At 35.2% G+C, this 21,665-nt stretch overlaps 1 protein-coding gene across 1 annotated transcript in view; it reads left to right on the top strand.

Annotated features, from left to right (window-relative positions):
• Positions 1-21,665, top strand: part of LOC136827724 (dynein axonemal heavy chain 6-like) — a 126,495-nt gene that overhangs the window by 34,216 nt on the left and 70,614 nt on the right. Inside the window, exons 8-12 of the mRNA XM_067085187.1 lie at positions 3,113-3,226; positions 3,651-3,794; positions 4,141-4,344; positions 19,976-20,185; positions 20,457-20,593. Of these exons, the coding sequence (XP_066941288.1) occupies positions 3,113-3,226; positions 3,651-3,794; positions 4,141-4,344; positions 19,976-20,185; positions 20,457-20,593 (809 nt within the window). The remainder of the gene's footprint in view (positions 1-3,112; positions 3,227-3,650; positions 3,795-4,140; positions 4,345-19,975; positions 20,186-20,456; positions 20,594-21,665) is intronic.

Genomic DNA, 21,665 nt, shown 5'->3' with positions numbered 1-21,665 from the left:
AAACTCAAGAAAAAGTACACACACAGCACTAGCTATCTAAATATACAGTGTATGAAGAAGGAGAAGTTAAGAATGACGACGCTGAGCTACATGAAGAAAATCAATGATCAACATTCAATACATAATTATGGTTAAAGGGAGGTTAAGTAAAAGTATGGCTGGGCTATACACAAAAGAGGCGACTGGTCTTGAACTTTTCGAACACAAACGTGTTGTTAACATACCATTAATACATGTTGTCTTTTAACAATTACAATCTTAACTAAACAAATGTTAAATACACACAAACAAACCAACACAAACATAAGCAGTTCTATATATGTCGGGATTTTGGATGTCGGGATTTTGGGCTTGTAGGTATCTTGGCTTGTCGGGATTCTAGCTGTCGGGCTTGTGTCTGTCGGGATTGTGGCAGTCGGGAATGTGACCCAGACCCGTTCGTCAGAACCACAATAAGCACATATACGTTCATTTCGACAGTTTTTCTGCGTGTGCCCATATTTACTGCAATTTTGACATTGTAGTGTTTTTGAGATGTGTCGTCTCAGTTCTATATTTTGAACCAAAATTTTTATTTTTTGAGGTACTGTAGGTCAAGACCTTCAAATTTTATTTTTGCAATTCTTAATATTTTATTGTTCTGTTTACTTGGTATTATATATATCTCACAATCTTGGACTTCGAGATATCTCATTTTAAGACAGTCCAGTAGTATATTCTTCTCGATTGTTCGTTATTATTTTCAGGAAGTACAATAGAACCCTGAATGCTGTTCATAGTGTCATGTTTTTTTATACATTTACATTATCAATACTTTTTATAGACAAACAGTCTTCTGATCGGTTTTTTTGTTGTGGCTTCTATAAGCCATGTCCTTTCTTTTATTTGTCTGAATGACATTTCTGTTGTTGGATGCCTTTTTAATAAGTAGTTTTCCAGCTTTAAGGCTGAAATTTGTTGTGTTTTTTTCATGGTCAGAAACCTTGACCAACTTCCACTCCCAAAGAGGGAGTCGAGGTGAGTCAAGGTTGGGTTATGACGATATTTAGCCTTTTGGGTGTTTTATATGGTATTAAGGTTTTAATACCATCCTGATTTCGATTATTTCGATTATTCAGAGAATTGTCCATTTCCATGCCAGATTTACTCTGTACTGGAGCAGCGGTCATCAACTGTGCCGGGATGGTACCATCAAAGGGCCAAGGGGTACTCAAATCCTTATAATGACTTGTCATAAAGATTGACGGAGAAAAAAAATGGTAACGTGAAACACTTAAATGATATCATCGGCCTTTCATGGAGTTTATTCTTCCACCAACGGCACGTGAGAACTGACTCCCAAATGTCCGTGTCCTTACCCTACCCCATAGGGGTTGGCACAACATGATTAGAGTGGCCCAAGTGTAAGCCAAACCTGCTTGCTAGGACTGAGAGTATTACAAGAATACAATCATCCCCACCCTAATCATATTATAGAAAAACTGGACAGAATGCTGAAACTCCTTTCCCCAGAACCAGACCCCCCTTTGAGCTATCAATCTGATATCTCTCAGGTCCAAACATTATCGGGTAGTTGATGGTCCTACCAGTTCCCACTATTTAGCTTCGGATATAAACCCAATCCCAGCTATGATATTTTTTCATATTTATCAGGTCCAATAATTTTACAAAAGGTGGAAAAATGCCACAAAATTAGTCCAAAGACATATACAATAATGTATTAGACTTTGGACTCAAACCCGGGAACAAATTCCTGAGGTTCAAGAGGTCCCTCATCACGTCATGGTGGTGCCACATCGAGGGGGTTCCTGACTTCAGTCCTCCCTATCTGGGCTTGGGAAAGAAATGCATAACAAAAAGTCAAGCATTTATAAGTAACGCCTGTATACAAGAAAAAAATCCATTATTAGCCATGTGTTACAAGACTGACTGGTTTATGGTTACTAAAACTGGCTTTAAAACATCTAGGTTGTTGATGCCGTAATAAAATTAAATTTGAACTAAAATATAAATAAATTTACAAGGAGTTTCATATAAGAAACATCTAAAAATATATACATAATCATATCTGTAAATACATATATAACATGTATACATGCATACACATATTGCATATGTATATGATATAAAATTTGTTGAGGATGTCTGTCTCCCTAACAAAGATACATATGTTTGTTGCATACAATGTACTACAGCAACAACATCCTTTGCACACACTTCTTTACATGGCCTAGCTGTTTTATACAACACTAGGCAGGATGCCGATGCAAACAGCATGTTTTTTTCTAATACTAGGTTTACTGCTACTCAGTTTGCTGGTAATTTTATTTAGGCTACAACTAAAATATGGAATAGCTTGCCTAGTGCAGTTCTGAACTCTTCTGATCTTCAGATGTATAAGTAAGAAGCAAATTCATTCCTTCTTTCTGCTGAATTCAGGTGTATCCGCTTTATTTTCTATTCCATATTTAGTTATGTATCACCTTTTTCTACAGGTTCTCTCTCTTTGCAGGCTGAAAGAAGATAAAAAATTCGCAATTTGTATAGCTATCGGTGGTTTTTTTTTATCTGAAATTTCCCATATCGCCACTTCTTTCTTGTCACTAAGAGAGAGAGAGAGAGAGAGAGAGAGAGAGAGAGAGAGAGAGAGAGAGAGAGAGAGAGAGAGAGAGAGAGAGAGAAATATTTTTGCGCTCATCAATAACTGAACAGCCACAACTGATCCCATTATTCCAGTCTCAAGGGACAGTTTTCACACCGACCTTATTGATGGACATCTATCTAGATATATAAGTAGATATCTCTTATTGATTGGTGACTAACTGTTCTGTATTTTGAGATTGCCAAAAAAAGAGTAGCTCCCTTATAACAGTAACAGACAAAGAAGAGAGAGAGAGAGAGAGAGAGAGAGAGAGAGAGAGAGAGAGAGAGAGAGAGAGAGAGAGAGAGAGAGAGAGAGAAATCTTATGTTAGTTTCGATATGAATATCCAGCCTTGTCGACAATAATCTAGTATATGGATGTCGATGTCTGTCACCTGAAAAATTATGTCTGTAACACAGCTTTGTCGTATCTGCCCCAAGTGTTTTTATTCCGCATCGCGTCCTTTACAGATGACCATCTGTGCCTTCAAAGAACTTAGAGAAGTGGAAGAAGAGATCACCCTTAAAATGCTGCTCTGGAAAAGCCTTTCGCAATGGGAAGCTCTTACAGAAGACTGGTATCAGGTATGGATCAATATTTTTTCTAGCTTAGAATACACCATAAAATCTTCCTCAGGAACTCGAATATCGATTAATTCCACAAAGCAGCACGATTGGTGAATGAAATGGGAACAAGCAACGATCAGATACATTTTTTGCTGTGATGTTGAAAACTGAAGGTCTTGTAATATCGCAGGTATCGGACAAGTGTACCTGTAGTGCAGGTGATAGATAACACTTCACGTTTCTTCATTTGTTTAATGCCATAAGTGCTGAACATCTTTAAGACTTACGGCTAAATTTTCTTGAATGACACTTTTCTTTTTAATATGGTAATGGGCACTGACGGGTAAATCAAATGTCTTCTTTGCAAATATTCCGCGAGTAAAATAAAATATACAATTTTGAGAGAATATTTTGCAGCGCATGAAATTTCATCTCAATACAGAAAGAAGTCAAGAACCTCGACGTCGTGGAAGTAAGGAAAATAACCTTCGAATACCGAGGCAAGGTCGACTACCTCTTGAAGACGACACAGCATTCTGATGTTCTCCTCCATCTGAAATCCCTCGTCAATTCCCTGGAGGAAAAGGTAAGCGAAATTCTTATCTTACCCGAACAGATTCACGAAAACGTAAGGCAATAGTACATTTTAACACTGATTTCCTACTGGTATAGATTCTACATATAACCAATTTTATATAATTAAAAAAGCACCACAGACTGGCGCTATAGTAAATAATAAATAAAGAACCAACATATTCATGTCTTAAGCTATAACAGTTCTTATAGATCGGGTCTACTAAATACAGAATGCAATGTATTTAGTCCAAACCATAAACATATTTATAGGGGTGTTTTTAAATGATATCCTTCATACTGCTCTCCTAACTACTCTGCACTGAACTTAACGTCATACATGTACCTACGTCCATTAGCTACCAGTGCTGGAAGCTCTAACGGATTCTGCGCTTCGGCCTCGCCACTGGCAAGAAATTGACACGGCTTTGGGTCAGCCCTTACCATCACCCTTGACTTTAGCCCAAGTGGATGAGATGAATCTTCATACTCACGCTCACACCCTCCAGCAAGTAGCGCACACTGCACAACTACAAAGGGAAATGGAGAACCGACTCAAACAGGTAAGACACCCCCGAACTGTCGTCTTCTTCTTCCACGTTTTCTATAGAGCCGTCATGTAACGAGACTTACATTAGGGTAAACTAGAGTGAATTATATTAAACGTTAAAACCTACTACCCTTCCGTTATTTACATTTTGCTATTGTGTTATACATCAATTTTATATGCAAACATTCTGACGGTGTTCAGTACCGATCATTTTCTTAAGCCTGTTCCTATACACATCTTTCAGTAACAAAGGATCTCATAAGTACAACTGTTAATGTTTGTAAATTATTAAATAAATAATTGTTAAAATAATACTGCACACTGACGATTACCAAATTATATATCGGTTTAGCTTTTAAATCAAATGCTTCCCTTAACTTTTTAAGTTACATAATTTATTTTTCTTTTTAAGCCAAACTCTTTCTGAACGATTTTCGTGCTGCTATTACTCCTTCGAGCCTGTCACAAGGCAGCGAAATGAAATGGCAGTTCTAATTCGTTGCCATACATTATCTTGTCCCAAATACGCTTGCCAAGTTTATACATATAATATAATATAATATAACATAATATAATATATATATATATATATATATATATATATATATATATATATATATATATATATATATATATATATATATATATATATATATATATATATATATATATATATATATGTCCAAAAGACTTTGCATAGTCATAAAAAATACCTAAATTGGAGCTACATCAGAAATATTTACTGTATATATTGATGAATATATGTTGATGATATAAATGTTTATACGACTGAGAAATATAAATTCTTTGCAATGAATAGCATTGCCAAATATTGATTAATTGGACATAACCAGTTCTGGATGGATAAAATTCTGCTACAATTTACTAGGATATGCAGTTAAACAATTTTAAAGAAAAATGCTTTTATTCAATACATTCAAAGGATACATGAGGAAAATATTAATGCAGTACAAAAACAATGTTTTAAAACAATAAATCCTCTATTTCAGTATCTTGAAAGGTATTTTCACTATCCATCATCTCCCGAGTCTTCAACTGAGGGCTCTGGAACTTTGTCCTTCACATTTTTTGATGTCGAGAGGGCTTCATACCAGGGGTGTACTTCTTCTGGAATCACCAACTTCTTGCAGAGGTTGATCAGATCATTTTTCTTGGCCTCACTAATAGGGATTTTGCAATTATATGCACGGGAGAGGTTTTTCTGCTTTGCTGGCCGATCATGTCCCGAGACACGAAGCTTCAAGAATGTGTCAGTATAATTCTAGCGATACATAATAACCCCTGGTTGATCTTTCTCAAATTTGAAGCTTTTAACCACAAGCCAGTTGATAATATTGCCATCCTCATCAATGCGTTTATTTTTAATCAGAGTTTGTGCAAGCTCCTTGAAATTATGAAAATCCTGATAATGAAGATTCTTAATACAGTAGGGATTTCGACGCCTGGCACGACGAAATATGGATATCCAGTTAAAGTTAATTATATCTTAGTTTAACCAGACCACTGCACTGAGCTGATTAACAGCTCTCCTAGGGTTGGCCCAAAGGATTAGACTTATTTTACGTGGCTAAGAACCAATTGGTTACCTAGCAACGGGACCTACAGCTTATTATGGAATCCGAACCACATTATACCGACAAATGAACTTCTATCACCAGAGATAAATTCCTCTAATTCTTCATTGGCCGGCCGGAGAATCGAACGCGGGCCTAGGAGAGTGCTAGTCGAGTACGATATCGACCTATCCAATGAGGATATCCAGTCTAGCATAGTGTAGACACATGTGCTATTTTTCTCGTGCTCTATTGCAGCATGCATTGAATCACATTCCATGTAAGAGTGACCACTCTCCAAGAAGTTATGGGTGATTGTCTTCAGTTTAGTGTTCTGTACAGCATAGAGGAACATAGCTGCATGTTCTGATTCCTGTTCTGGCCACTGCATGTATCAGAAAATAGGGATAACTCAGTCACATTTGGAGGCAACTGGCGGAGCCAATCATACAAACAAGTTCCGACCTCGTTGCTACCCCTACCACCATCCACCTCAGACCAGCAATAACAAAACGCATCATTCGATTTTGTTGCTTTATACACACAAAGATTATAAGCACATAATTTCCTTCTATAGTACATGAGTGGAACCGAACTGTATGGAATTTGAAGGACACTTTGCATACCAAATGTACCAGACACAAATGCATTTTCATTGGTTGCCCTCTCCTTATCTGCGGCTTTGACCCTCTGTGCTTCTTCTTTTCGCCTAAGATGCTCAGCAAATTCTTCCTGAAATTTTTCTTTTTCTTCTCCTTTGAGCTGCTTATTTTTAATACACTTGGCATACTGATCGTTTTTGGATGAAAAAAAAAGAAAGGTTATACTCATTGCAAACGATTCTACGATAGGTTTTTTTCGTGTACTGGTGTTTTTGCTGGATGGGGTGTTTCACATTGTTCTTTATAAAGTCTGTAAATTTTGCTTATAGATAAACATTGATCAAGGTATCTACGACGAGTGTCTTTACGGGTATAGTGAGACTCAACAGTTGGGAAACTTTCAATACGTTTCCGTACAGCATCGATATCTTTAGTCTTTGTCGTGTTTGAAGGAGGATGTTTACCACGCCCTGTCCTAGCCAGAAAATGTTCCATTGTCAGATTTATGTCTCAAAGCAGTGTCGAGGGGTCCATGTCCAATATCTAGGGTTTTTAAGGAGAACATCTTACACACCCGCCTTTCCGTAATAACTTTGATTTTAAAGGAATACTTATAACTACCTGCTCTCATCTTCTCATCTTTTTACGGTCTCCTCTTGCTCTTACTCTTTGAATTTGGTTGATATGCATTCTTGACAGTAAAAATCCTTTTGACGATTATAGTCACCAAGTCGCCAGTATTCACTGCAGATAATAACTCGTTCTTCTTCTGAAAAATTTTCCTTGCATTTATACCTACACTTAGAGCAGTCGACCGGTTTGGGTACTCTTTCTGGCCTTTGTCTTCCCTTTGTGTCCACACATTTCTTTCCAAATGAACACCGTTCTTTTCTAACATTCGTTTTCCAAGCTTGCTTTTTACATTTTCTTTTTCTTGCACTTTCTTCCAGTTGGTGAATTTCTGTTTCATGTGCAAGCTGGCTTGCTTGCTGATCTGCCTTCTTTCTTCTAATTGCACATGGTTCAGAGTTCTCTGATGTTGAATCTGCAGTATGCTCGCCAGTAATATTGTGGTCGGGATCAAGGCTGCTGTCGTCAAGATCGTTGTCCATTGAATCTAATTCTTCTAATATTTCAGCGTCACTAATGAATTTTGCCACCTTCACCGATGTACAGCAGACAGTTAATTATTAATAAATAAAGGAAAGGTAAGAATGAAAACTACCACCAAACCACTTAGAGTTGACTTGTATCCAATTAGCTAGTTGAGAGAGATAACTACTCCCTCATAGTAACTAGCTAATTAGAGCCTGCTCTCAATTTCATCTATTCCCATTTATGAATAAAACAAGTACTGCTAAATGTTACACGAAATTAGCATTGTATTTCAAAAATAATTGCAAAGTTATTACAGTCAAACAAAACTGCCAAAAGGGACATAGCCCGTTGTGGCTGGAAGCAATAGCAACCCTTCCCCAACCAGAACTGGTTAAGTGGACATACCCAGCTGTGCAGTAATGGACTTAAGCAGTTAATGACTTTGCTAAACGGCCACTTCTAATAAGATTTGGACATAAACACTTCTGGTAGATATAGCCCATGGGAAAAGTTGAACTTTGTCAAAAATAAAGATGGGTTAATAACATCGACAGAAGAAAGAACACTAGGCAGAACATTTTTGTGAGGTCATGAATAAGAGATAGTGGGATAAGTTGTTTGATATACTAAAAGCTGAAGATAATCTGATTGTATTTATGAATGAATTCAAAGTTTTTGAAGCGGAATCAACAATAAACAAGTAATAAATGCGCCGAAGTTTCTTCGGCGCAATCGAGTTTTCTGTAGAGGTATAATGCTGTATAAACTCTTAGCCACGGCCCATGAAACTCTCAGCCGCCGCCAGTGAAACTTTCAGCCACGGCCCGGTGGTGGCCTGTGTTGTTGGAACCTATAGTGGTGCAAGACGCACGATCATGGCTAACTTTAACCTTAAATAAAATAATAACTACCGAGGCTAGCGGGATGTAATTTGGTATGTTTGATGACTGGAAGGTGGACAAAAGTTAAGTATATCTTAGTTTAACCACACCACTGAGCTGATTAACAGCTCTCCTAGGGCTGGCCCGAAGGATTAGATTTATTTTTACGTGGCTAAGAACCAATTGGTTACCTAGCAACGGGACCTACAGCTTATTGTGGAATCCGAACAACATTATAGTGAGAAATGAATTTCTATCACCAGAAACAAATTCCTCTTGTTCTTCACTGGCCGGTCGGAGATTCAAACTCGCGACCAACAGAGTGGTAGCTGAGAACGGTATCCGCTCACCCAGCGAGGAACTTGGAAGGTGGACGAAACATATCAATTTGCAGCCCCCTAGCCTCAGTAGTTTTTAAGATCTGAGGGCGGACAGAAAAAGTGCGGACGGACAGACAAATAGCCATCTCAATAATTTTCTTTTACAGGAAACTTAAAAGCTTAGGAGATGAAACCCAGGCTATGATGGAAGTGCTAGATGTAACTTTAGCTGAAATTAAAATTACCAGTAATATACTTTGAAGGATATGCGATGAGGAACAAAGCCACCTAATGAATGGGAACTGGAAGTCAAAGCAAATGTGCCAAAGAGAGGTGGTATGACTGAATGTGGGAAATTCTGAGGCGTTGCACTAACGTTGGCTCTTATGAAAATATTCATTATACTCCTCAATAGGCTTGAGAGAGAAATTGATAAAAGGCTTGGAAATGAACAAGCTGGTTTTTAGAAACGAAAGAAGCTGCACAGATCAAATAACTGTCTTAGGAAATTGTGCAGCAGTGTATGGAATTTAAAAATGCCTTCCTGTCGTTTTTGTTGACTACTAGAAAGTATTTGTCTGCATGTACAGACCAATATTATGGAATACCGTTACAATGGCATCCCCCATTAAATATGAAAAGCTAACTGAAATTATTCATGTAGATGAGAATTTAATGTTGATATGGTTTTGTCAAGTGAATCTGAAGTAAATAGTGAGGTATTACAAGAGAATGCTATTTCCCCTTTGCTGTTTACTCTTCTCATAGTTTTTATAAAGAAAAAAACTAGTAGGAGATGAGAGAGAAGGTTTTGATTAGATTTACGAAGGAAAATTCTCAATCATAATATGCAGATAATGCTGTTTTGATCAGCAAAACTCCAAAGATTTGCAAAGCTTGCTCTACAGAACACGGCATACATCAAGACAAATGGGACTCGAAATACGTCTAAGAAAAACGAAGGTAATGGCAGAGTATGCACAAAGAAATGAAATAACACTAAAAGTTGAAAGAACTGATGAGCCTGAATCTTTCAAATATTTAAGAACAATTATATCCAGTACAGACTATTTTAAGTTGGAATTTAGAACAGGGCTAAAACAGGCAATTCAAACAATGGGCAGAATGAATAAGATTTGGAAAGTAGAGAGGAACTGTATATAAAAGAAAGATTATACATACGTCTAGAGAGGAACTGTGTATAAAAGCAAGATTATATATATATATATATATATATATATATATATATATATATATATATATATATATATATATATATATATATACAAAATATATATATATATATATATATATATATATATATATATATATATATATATATATATATATATATGTATCTGTATATATAAATATATGTATATGTATACATATATGCATCTGTATATGTATGTATATGAAAATGAATATATATGTATATATGTGTACATAATATCTATATATATATTATGTACATATATATGTATATATATGTATATATATATACATATACAGTATATACATATATACATACTGTTACGTGTGGGGCTTGGCTGATTGGTTTATTAATTAATTAACGTAATTTATGAGGCCCTGAGTTGCCAATGACCCACATAACCTGTCAGTTAAAAGTTTCCGTTAACCCTAAAGACAGACAATTACTTAATTAAATAAGGCCACCAGCCGGAGAAACACAATACAAGGGATAAAGGGTTACCCTGCAACACATCGATTACATTAAACCCCCTTACTTCCCAATTGGTCCCGACAAAGAAAGAATGTGTAGTTCTAGCGAGGAAATTACGTGAACTTTCGTCCAAGTCGGATACAGTCAATTTTCCCTTTACTTCAAGTAAAGTTTTAACACAACGGATGTCTGTACTACTATTATATCGTATGCAATTTGGTACTGGTAAAGGCTATTTCTCTTCCAAACAATGGGATTGAGACACAAGACTGCCTGAAATGCTGGAAATTACTTACTTAACCTTCCCTAATTCCTATTTACTGCACGGGAATAGGGTACACAGTCACTAAGCAATATTAACTATTCTTACACTAGACTTCACAAAAGTAAATTGGTTGCACCAATCGTAGATGGTGGCGAAGAGAGAAAACAATGGAACTGGAAATACAGAAAGAGATACTAGCGAGTTGACGAAAATTTGGCAAATTTCAAACTTACTGTTGACATAGGTCTCTGCGCATGCAACTGACGATCGGAAGTCTTGTTACTAGCCGTTGTCTCCGCTCACTAATACCAATGAAAACAGTAACAGGGCAAGTACAAAGAAGTTAGTTACACACAACGCGTGTGTCTCACACAGTAACGAGTCTCTCTCTGACCCGTCTCTGGTCAAAACAGGGCGGTTGTAGCGTCGGAGCCTATGCCTTTGGGCAGTCTGAAATTTGGACAAACATCGCCGATACATAGAATAAGCCAAAGCAGAAGGAAGCTTAAGACCACGTTTACTAGAGGTTACTGGATCAAAACCCTCCCCGTGGGTTAGGTCCCTAATGCTAACCTATTTCTGCTAAAGACAATTTTTTTTTAAATACCCAGCCTTTCCCTGCATATACGAAGACGCCTTCTTGTCTTTGTTTGTGTTATTTTTTTCTACAATAAAAATGCAGAGAGGGCGTACAGCAGAATATTTGTAAAAATGTATATGTATATATAAATATTTATGTATATATATGTGTATATAATGTATATGTATATAACTGAATATATACTGTATGTATATATATATGAATATATATAGTTAATATATATATGTATATGTGTATTATATGTATACATTATGTATATATATGTATATATGTATGCTATATATATATATATATACATATATATATATATACAGTATATATACATAGGTATAAGTATTTGTACATTATATAATATATATATATATATAATATATATATATATATATATATATATATATATATATATATATATATGGTTATATATATATTTTTGTATATATGTATATATACATACACATATATACATACATAAATAACTTATATATATATATATATATATATATATATATATATATATATATATATATATATATATATATACATATACATACATATATATACACATATACATATATGTACACATACATATGTACACATACACAGGTATATACATATAAATGCATATATAAAGTATATATACATTACATATATACATGTATATATATGTATATATGCATGTACATATATATATACATATTTATACATATATATATATGGTTATATATATATATATATATATATATATATATATATATATATATATATATATACATATATATATATGGTTATATATATATATATATTATATATTATATACATATATATATACATAAATATATATACATACATATACACATAATGTACATATATACATATACATACATAACATATATAAATATACATACATATATATATACATATATATACATATATGTATACATATATATATAGTATATGCATATATATTACATTATATACACATATATACATATATTATATAAATATTTATACATATATATACTTATATATACACATATATAACCATATATTATACATATATATAGATATGTACTGTATATATATACATATACATATATACATATATAAATATATACATATATATTTATATATACTTATATATATATACCCCTCGATTTGGGACCGCCTTGGTGTGGTGAGGGGCTCTTGAACCCCTGGAATCTGTTCCCGGGTTTGAGTCCAAGAGTCTCATATACCATTCTATATTTCCTTGAATTAATTTTTGCGGGATTTTCCGCTTTTGCTAAAATTTATTGGACCTGATAAACAGGAAAAGATGTCATAACTGGGATTGGGTTTATATCTAAAGCTAAATAGTGGGAACTGTTGTAGGACCATCAACTGCCCGATAATGTTCGGACCTGAGAGATATCAGGTGGAACTATTCTTTAGGGCTGGACCACGAATTCCAGGGGGGTCTGGTTCTGTGGATAGGACTCTCGGCATTCTATCTGGTTTGCCCATAACATGATTAGGGTGGGTATGATCGTATTCCAGTAATATTGTCAGTCCTAGCAAGCGGGTTTGGCTTACACTTGGGCCACTCTAATCATGTTGTGCCATCCCCTGTGGGGTAGGGAAAGGAGCGGACATTTGGGAGTCAGTTCTCACTTGTGCCATTGGTGGAAGAATAAACTCCATGAAAGGCTGATGAGATCTTTTTAAGTTTTCACGTTTAATTTTTTTTTATACTTAAATCTTTATGTTAAGTAATTTTAAAGATTCAAGTAGGCCTGTGCCCTCTGATGGCATTGTTCAGGCACAGACGGCGACCGCTGCTCCAGTGCAGAGCAAATCTTCTAGCATGAAAATGGACAATTCCCTGGATAATCCAAATAATCAAAATCAGAGTGGTATTAAAACCTTAATGCCTTATGAAACTCCAAACAAAAGTAAATAACAGACATGACCCAACCTTGACTCACTTCGACTTCCTCTTTGGGAGTGGAAGTTGGTCAAGGTTCCTAACCATGGAAGTCGACGAAAATATTTCAGCGTTAAATTTATAAGATTATTTATTAAATAGAAATCCAACGGCAGGTGTGTTGTTCAGACAAATAAAGGAGAAAACTTAGCTTATAGAAGCCACAACAATACGTCAGTCCGAAGACTATTTGTCTTTGTAAAATATAAACAGCATTAATATAAAAGTGAAAAACACGATACTATGAACAGCATTCACAGTACCCTTGTACTTCCGGAAAACAACAACGAAGATACGAAAATGCTATTAGACTCTCTCAAAAAAAAAGATACCCCAAGATCAAAGATTGTGAGGTATATGTTATACAAAGTAAAAATAGCAATAAACAAATATTGAAAATAGCAAAAATAAAATTTGAGGGTGAAGATCTACCTCAAAAAATAAAAATTTTAGGTCAAAATAGAGAGCTAAGACCCTATGTCCCAAAGCCACTGCAGTGTCAAAATTGCAGTAAGTATGGGCACACAAAAAAAATTGTTGTAATGAAGCGGTATGTGCTTATTGTGGATCTACTGAACATACCACACAGTGGAAGTGCAGTGAACCTAAGTGTGTAAACTGTGGCAGAATCATCATGCAAGATCCAAAGAACACATGTATTATACAATGCGGAATTGAAAACACTACAAGAACGAACGGGGATGTCCATGAAAGAGAATAATTTGGAATTAAAAGTGAGAGGAATTCACGATCAGTCTAAGAAACATAAATACTCTTCAATAACTAGAGCAAATAATGGAACAAAAACGCAAACAGATAGAAGTAACAGAGCACAGAAAAGTAAACCTAAAGAAGAAATTAATAATTTAGAAATAAAAACTAAAATGTTATATACATACATGTACATATTAGAAATAATCAACACACAATAACGTGTGGAACAGAAATAAATTTCTGACTCACATCAGGATCGAACCCAGGTCTTTCAATTGAAAGGCAAGGGCACTGCCCGCTAGGCCATACAAGTCATAAAAAAATTTGGAACCTAGTGGGCAGCACCCTTGCCTTTCAATTGAAAGACCTGGGTTTAATCCTGATGTGAGTCAGAAATTTGCTTCTGTCCCACGTGTGATTGTGTTGAATATTTCTATCATATTCACTAAGAAGGGATAATTCGAATGAAATGCTGTCAACTGGGTCACTGCTGAGTTGGGAAGTTGGGAAAAACACGCTGGTATCCATGCAGTTAGCTGCCCAGGCAATTCCTTGTGTGTAGTGGCACTCAAGTTCCAACTTCTTTTATGACTTGTATGGCCTAGTGGGCAGCGCCCTTGCCTTCCAACTGAAAGACCTGGGTTCATCCTGATGTGAGTCAGAAATATATATATATATATATATATATATATATATATATATATATATATATATATATATATATATATATATATATTATATATATATATATGTAGTGTGTGCAAGTGTGTGTGTGTGTATATATATATATATATATATATATATATATATATATATATATATATATATATATATATATATATATATATATATATATATATATACGCACACACACACTTGCACACATACATACATATATATAAAATTATATATATATATATAATATATATATATATATATATATATATATATATATATATATATATATATATATATTTTGACTTTCACATCAGATAGAACCCAGGTCTTCAAAAGCAAGGGCGCTAGCCCACTAGGCCATACAAGTCATAAAAGAAGTTGGATTTTTGAGTGCCACTACACACAAGGAATTGCCTGGGCAGCTAACTGCATGGATACCAGCGTGTTTTTCCCAACTTCCCAACTCAGCAGTGACCCAGTTGACAGCATTTCATCTTGAATTATCCCTTCTCAGTGAATATGATAGAAATATTCAACACAATCACACGTGGACCAAGTTTTGACTCACATCAGGATTAAACCAGGTCTTTCAATTGAAAGTCAAGGTATGCCCACTAGGTTCCAAATTTTTTATGACTTGTATGGCCTAGTGGGCAGTGCCCTTTGCCTTTCAATTGAAAGACCTGGGTCTGATCCTGATGTGAGTCAGAAAATTTATATATATATATATATATATATATATATATATATATATATATATATATATATATATATATATATATATATATATATATGGGGAGGTGGACATAAAGACTTGCTAAAAGGGTCAATTTATTCTGACGTTTCAGTAATGGCTTCATTACATTTTCGAGGGCTGTACAAAATAAATAACATAAATTACAAAATTGGTATAAATTTAAATTTAAAAAATTAAGCACAATGGATTACAAATAAAAATAAAAATAGAAGGAACAATTAAAAAGGACAACATAAAAAACTAAACAAAATCTCTAAAATATATACAATATAAAAAAAAATATAAAAAGTAAGCAGATATGGACCAACCTATTCAGTGGCAATGTTAAAACTGAACAGAAAACGAAAGACTAAGAGAGGTACAGTGTGCCGGCAGAGGTTTGGCTGTTTAACAAGGGGACGAGTCGTTTAATCACTAATGATTCCAAATGGCCAATTCATGGCTGCTAGAGGCTCGCCTAAAACAGAAAAATCATTATTTTCAATTGAAGTTTTTTTACATTATAGAGTGATTTCTGATATTCGAAAATCTGGGTTTGTAATTTTACTGCCTGTCCTATAGCTTACTCCACGATGAGAGTCTATGCGTACCTTCAGAAGCCTCTGGTGGATCCAATATAAGTTCCTAAATTACATTTAGGACACGTATAGCTATACACACACCGGAGGACATATAAGGGCATAAACGATCTTTGTATTTAAATAAAGACCCGATGGTGAGAGGATTAACAGGTATCAGGTGGACCTTAATGGCTCCAAACTTACTTTGGATCTATTGTGAAAAGTTTTTCTAAAAGTATTATCAAATAAAAATGGAAATTTAGCATAAAAATTCAGTTTAGGAACGCTGTTAATTGTAGGTTTGAGGAGAAGTACTTGTCTAGAAGCGTTCGAAGTATCTTAAAGACCAGTTCAGACGGGAAGCAGTTGATACGTAAAGCCATACGTTTGCTAATTGTTGAAATTAGATCACTTGCAAGAAAAAGAATTATAAATAAAACACTATCAATCCACTTGCCTTATTTACTTCACATCGCCCCCACAACATCCCAGGCTACTCTGACCTCCCGTTACCAACCTCCATCACATGAAAGCAGCGTTAACGATAACGGTTACTTTAAAATTCCCCTCACGGACAAACGAAGCCTTAAAATGCATGTGTTTATAGAACATTTTTTGCTCAAAATTACTTTTTCTTTCATTCCCCAAAATATTTGCATAAACTCGTGTTACATCCTGATATTTACTATACAATATATATATATATATATATATATATATATATATATATATATATATATATATATATATATATATATATATATATATATATATATATATATATATATATATATATATATACAGTCAATGGCATTATTTGCAGAGACTATCTCTTTACCTAGACTTGGGATCAATCCTTACTTCTTCTCTTCAGGAAGGCTTCTCAGGAATATGGAAAAATTATTCACATTTCTTTCCTTTTATTTATTATAGTCGACAGGCGACGTTTTCAGGACTAAATTACAAATTGACATACCTCTTTCAAATGTAGAAGGTGTCGCTATGGGATCCCGCCCCCCTCTGGCGGATTTTCCATTATATACGTGGCAAATGTCAAAGAAAGAACTTCAATTCCGATCTGAAACGGAAGATATATCCCCGATATAGAGATAATATCTTCATTGCCATCGACACTGACGAAAAAGCCACCCACCTACAGTATGCATTGAAGAGGAACTATAGCCTAAACTACACTAATCAGTATGGTGTTGATGGCCCGCTTCCCTTCTTGGATGTAAATGTGGAGAAGAAAGAAGACAGGCACAATACTACCATGCACCAAAAGCAACTAATGTGGGCAGGTGCCTTAATGCCGGTGGGGAGTGCCCTGATACTTACAAACACTTTGTGGTAGCTGCCTACGTGAAACGTGCAATTACGCATGTTCCTCATGGGAAGCTACTCATGCGGAGCTCCAATGTGTTAGGGAGCCCCTAACTAATAACAGATACATCAGCAACCTAATAGAAAGTTGCATACAAAGGCAGTTGGATGTGTATGCCAACACACCAGGATGACACCCACCTCACCACGAAACATCACACTGCATTACAAAGCCGCATATCACAACCAGTTCAAGGATGAGGTCAAGGCCATGACAACACCTACGAATCCTAGTAAGTGTATTTCTCTGTGTCTACTGCCACCAGAACCTAGTCAGCACCTTTGTAATGTGGAATAGCACTGCCCCGTAGAAAGATGTATTCCAGCATTACATTACATAGGCGACTGTATACCAACACTGGAAGAACTGTTAGAAACCACAAAGATCGTGCACAGAGATCTCCAGTTCCATAGATTACATATAGTAGAAGCTGAGTCTACATCAACAACAGCCTGCATTAATCATACAAAGGAACACAGACTACTTCCTCCCTTCTTCGAGGAAACCACAAGACATCTCTGAGAATCCGAAAGCAGAAATGAGCAACAGAACATCCCCTGAACACGGCTACCAGCAGCAGAGTAATCAAGATTATCGGCCCGAGATGGGAATCAAGCCCTTTGTTGCACCCAGCGGCATAAGGCGTGTCCTGTGGAACACAAGCAAGACAACGAGACCCACAGACCAGTAGAAATTCAGCACCCCAATGACGTCATGTTTCAAATTTGAGGCACAGCAGGTAAGTCTGCAGGCAGTAATAAGAATTGTGAATGCCAATTTGTAATTTAATCCTGAAGATATCACTGATGAGCAAGGAAACGGTCCATCGACTACACTAAGTAGATGGAAAGAAATGTGGATAACTTTTCTTTATTCCTGAGAAGCTTGCCTGAAGACAAGTAGTATAGAATGATCCAAAGTCAAGATAAAAAGATAACTGAAGCAAGTAATGCCATTGATTTCAACAAGAATTGTATGAGAGAAAATATCAAAGGGAGCTACCAAGGATCCATCGAAAGGCATATTACGTTTTATCCTTTACTAGATAGTAGTGTACTTGGATGTCTGTCTCAAAGGTTAGAGTGATAAGTAATCAAAATCAACTACACCCGCGTCGCTGTGAAAGCACGCAAACTCATGCACGAACCTCTAACCTCGAACACGAGGTAAAGCATGTTACACACAGTACAAAAGTTTTTACAAACAAATAACTCTTTAACAGGATATCAGAACAAAAATATATGACAACTTCATTGCCCTTGAATTAAATAAACGTGCCAGAAAACGGTAATGGATAGCCACCTTAATTACGCCACCTTCATATACAAGCATCTTGTTCTCACTCCATTTCTGGGTTCTTCACTGCTACAGAAATTATTCAAATAGTACATATTTCCATTTACAATTGTCATTATCACTATGATTATTATATCTTTCATATACACATGAAAAATTATTTTTTACAAAACTGCCTAAATAGCAAGCGCCACATAAGCACGCACGCATGCAATTACACACACACAAACACACACACACACACACACACACACACACACACACACATATATATATATATATATATATATATATATATATATATATATATATATATATATATATATATATATATATATATATATACATATCTACATACAAGAGTATATACACAATATCCAACTCTGACTAGACTGTCATAACTTCATTCTTTTCCAATTTTCTAAAAAAAAGATTCACTGATCGTTAGGTTGTGAAGATAAAATGTTATTCAGTTTATATTTCTTTATATAAAAAACAATTAATTATTTCCGCGTTAATTTACTTGTCGTGACGTGCACGCTTTCGTCTTTAGCACCATCTACAGCAATGTTTAACAAAGTTAGTGTAACAATCTTGACATGCTTCCTCTTTCTTACCGGGGATTAGGTCGTCTAATGAATTTGTCTTACTGAGAAGTAATTTTCTTTCTAGCAGGTAGAACCAGTCATTTTGCCATTGGTTGTTTAGGGATAGTTTGAAGATATCTATAAACACGTCTTCTAATGATGTCGTTTTGGTGTTAGTTCTGTATGTTAATCAATTCTGTTTTCTATTACATCTTAGAAAAGTCGCAGCAGGTTGTGATTTTGAGAATATTGCTGAATATTGCTCACTGAGGTTTACGATTGCTTACCCTCCTTTTCAGGGATGTTCTGGTTAATATGTAGTTTTAATGGAGAGATACAGTTTTCTATCTTGCAAGTGATTTTATATTTTACGTTTGTACTAACCCTAGATTTCGATGGGGCTCCATCATTTGTATTGTAAACATACTGTCTTGAGAGAATTACAGTAAATGTCAAGATTAACTGCCCAACTATCGGATCCGTAGCACCTTTTTACGTTGCCTCCTGAACCTTTCCTCGTCTTAGCTGTATATATAATGTATTCCATAGGGCTTCAGATTGTCTCAATAATATCTCGCTTGGAAATATCTACTTGATAAGAATGAGAAGTAATTGTTCCCATTTATTTTACGATCGAAATTAACCACTGTGTCAAAGGTCTTCCATTCTTCAACTAACAGGTTATTCAAGACTGGGAGGCCTCTACAATTCCAGTAGTCGACTATGTTAGGAAGGATGTGTTCCAACTGGGAGATCTAGGGTCATTGGAGTCGCTGCTCCTAAGCACAGATATCACCCTTCACCTCCTCCTCCATTCTCAACACGCTCTTCACATAAAACATGAGACAGTGAAATGGAAAAATATTCACACCATTATCAAAGGAACTCTGGTAAGTCCAAAAAGAATATGAGCAATAAAAATAGTTCATTATATTTACTTTAAAATTTCACAATGCCCCGTCTAAGCAAAATAAAAAGAAACAATTGTTTTACAGTTACATATATCAATGTCAAAGTATCTTTCAGAAAAAAGAAAAACACGATTATAGGCAACAAGTAAGTATATGCATACTGTCTTCATCTAATCCTGCGGATACTTAATTGAATTTTGGACATTTAGTTTTATTGCTGTATCCTTTCGTCATAAAATATCCACTTCAGACAGCGATGAAGGAGTTTGAAGAGGAATGGAAGGCTCTTGACCCTGTTCTCAGCACAGTTACGGCACATGAGGTCTTCCCCCTTCAGGCAACTATGTTCGCTGCCTCAACTGCTTTCTGGACTAAAGTCATGACAAGGTAATGTTGAACAAATTTATATGACTCATTTTCTGTCAGCAATTTTATTCGTCGTAAGAAACTTCTTTTAAAGTATACGCTATTTTCTCGAATATATAAATTATATTAGGAAATGAAAGGGCAACTATAGGTCCTTCCTTAACTGAAGACCAAAATCTGGTCATATAGGAATATGTTAAATCACCATCGTTCTCATGCTCCACATAAGATTTCCTTTCAGTCTTTCCCTAAAAAAATAAAATACATATAGAAATCAATGAATATACAAATAAAAACTGTTCCAACAGTCTATTCTAAAAGATAGGGGAGGCAAATGAAGAGTCCCCTTGAAAATAACAAAGCTGGCCAAGATTCGTACTTTTTGTTTCAATTTCCTGTGTTCCTGTGAGTTCAGGTTACGATTTTTAGAACACACAGCTAGCAAAGAGTTGTATCTAAATCTTGAGCTATTTCAAAGCTTCTGTAACTATCATTAGGGATATGTTAGTTCAATTAATTTCAAAATATTCTTAAATACCTGTTTGAACAATTGAGCACAATAAGTAATAAATGATATTTACATGATGCATTGAAACAGAGGAGAAAGTTACAAGACCTTAGCATCAGTTCATTCCATTCCTATCTCTGGAAGAGTAACTCCCTTTAATGCTGGCTCTTTTTCCTTTCTCCTAGTCCTAACAACTTAAATGCGTTCGAGTTCCCTTAATAGTGCAGCAGATTGCTGTAAAAATCGTTCAGATAGTGAAACAAGCATGAAATTTGGCACAAACATTCCTAAGACTACGCTCTCTTAGAAAAGGGCGCTGGCCACCTGAAAATCCAAGATGGCGGCTATTTTTCAAAATGGCCGCCATCTATGTTGAGATTCACTGGTTTGGGAGCATCTATTGGATGGAATATGCCAGTTTTTTTTTTTTAAACCTCGACTTTTAGGTTATAAAAATGTTCCATACCACACATTTTATTGAAAACCCTTACTAAATGAATTGTAACCAAGATGGCGTACAAAATGGTTGCCATAAAAGTTTTTTTTTTCTATCCACAGCGCTAGCAGACATAGAGACCAACTGTT

Source organism: Macrobrachium rosenbergii, chromosome 42 (genome assembly GCF_040412425.1).
Source record: "Macrobrachium rosenbergii isolate ZJJX-2024 chromosome 42, ASM4041242v1, whole genome shotgun sequence".
Classification (NCBI taxonomy): domain Eukaryota; kingdom Metazoa; phylum Arthropoda; class Malacostraca; order Decapoda; family Palaemonidae; genus Macrobrachium; species Macrobrachium rosenbergii.
The sequence above is the reverse complement of the archived record's forward strand: the minus strand, read 5'-3'. Positions and strand labels throughout refer to the sequence as shown.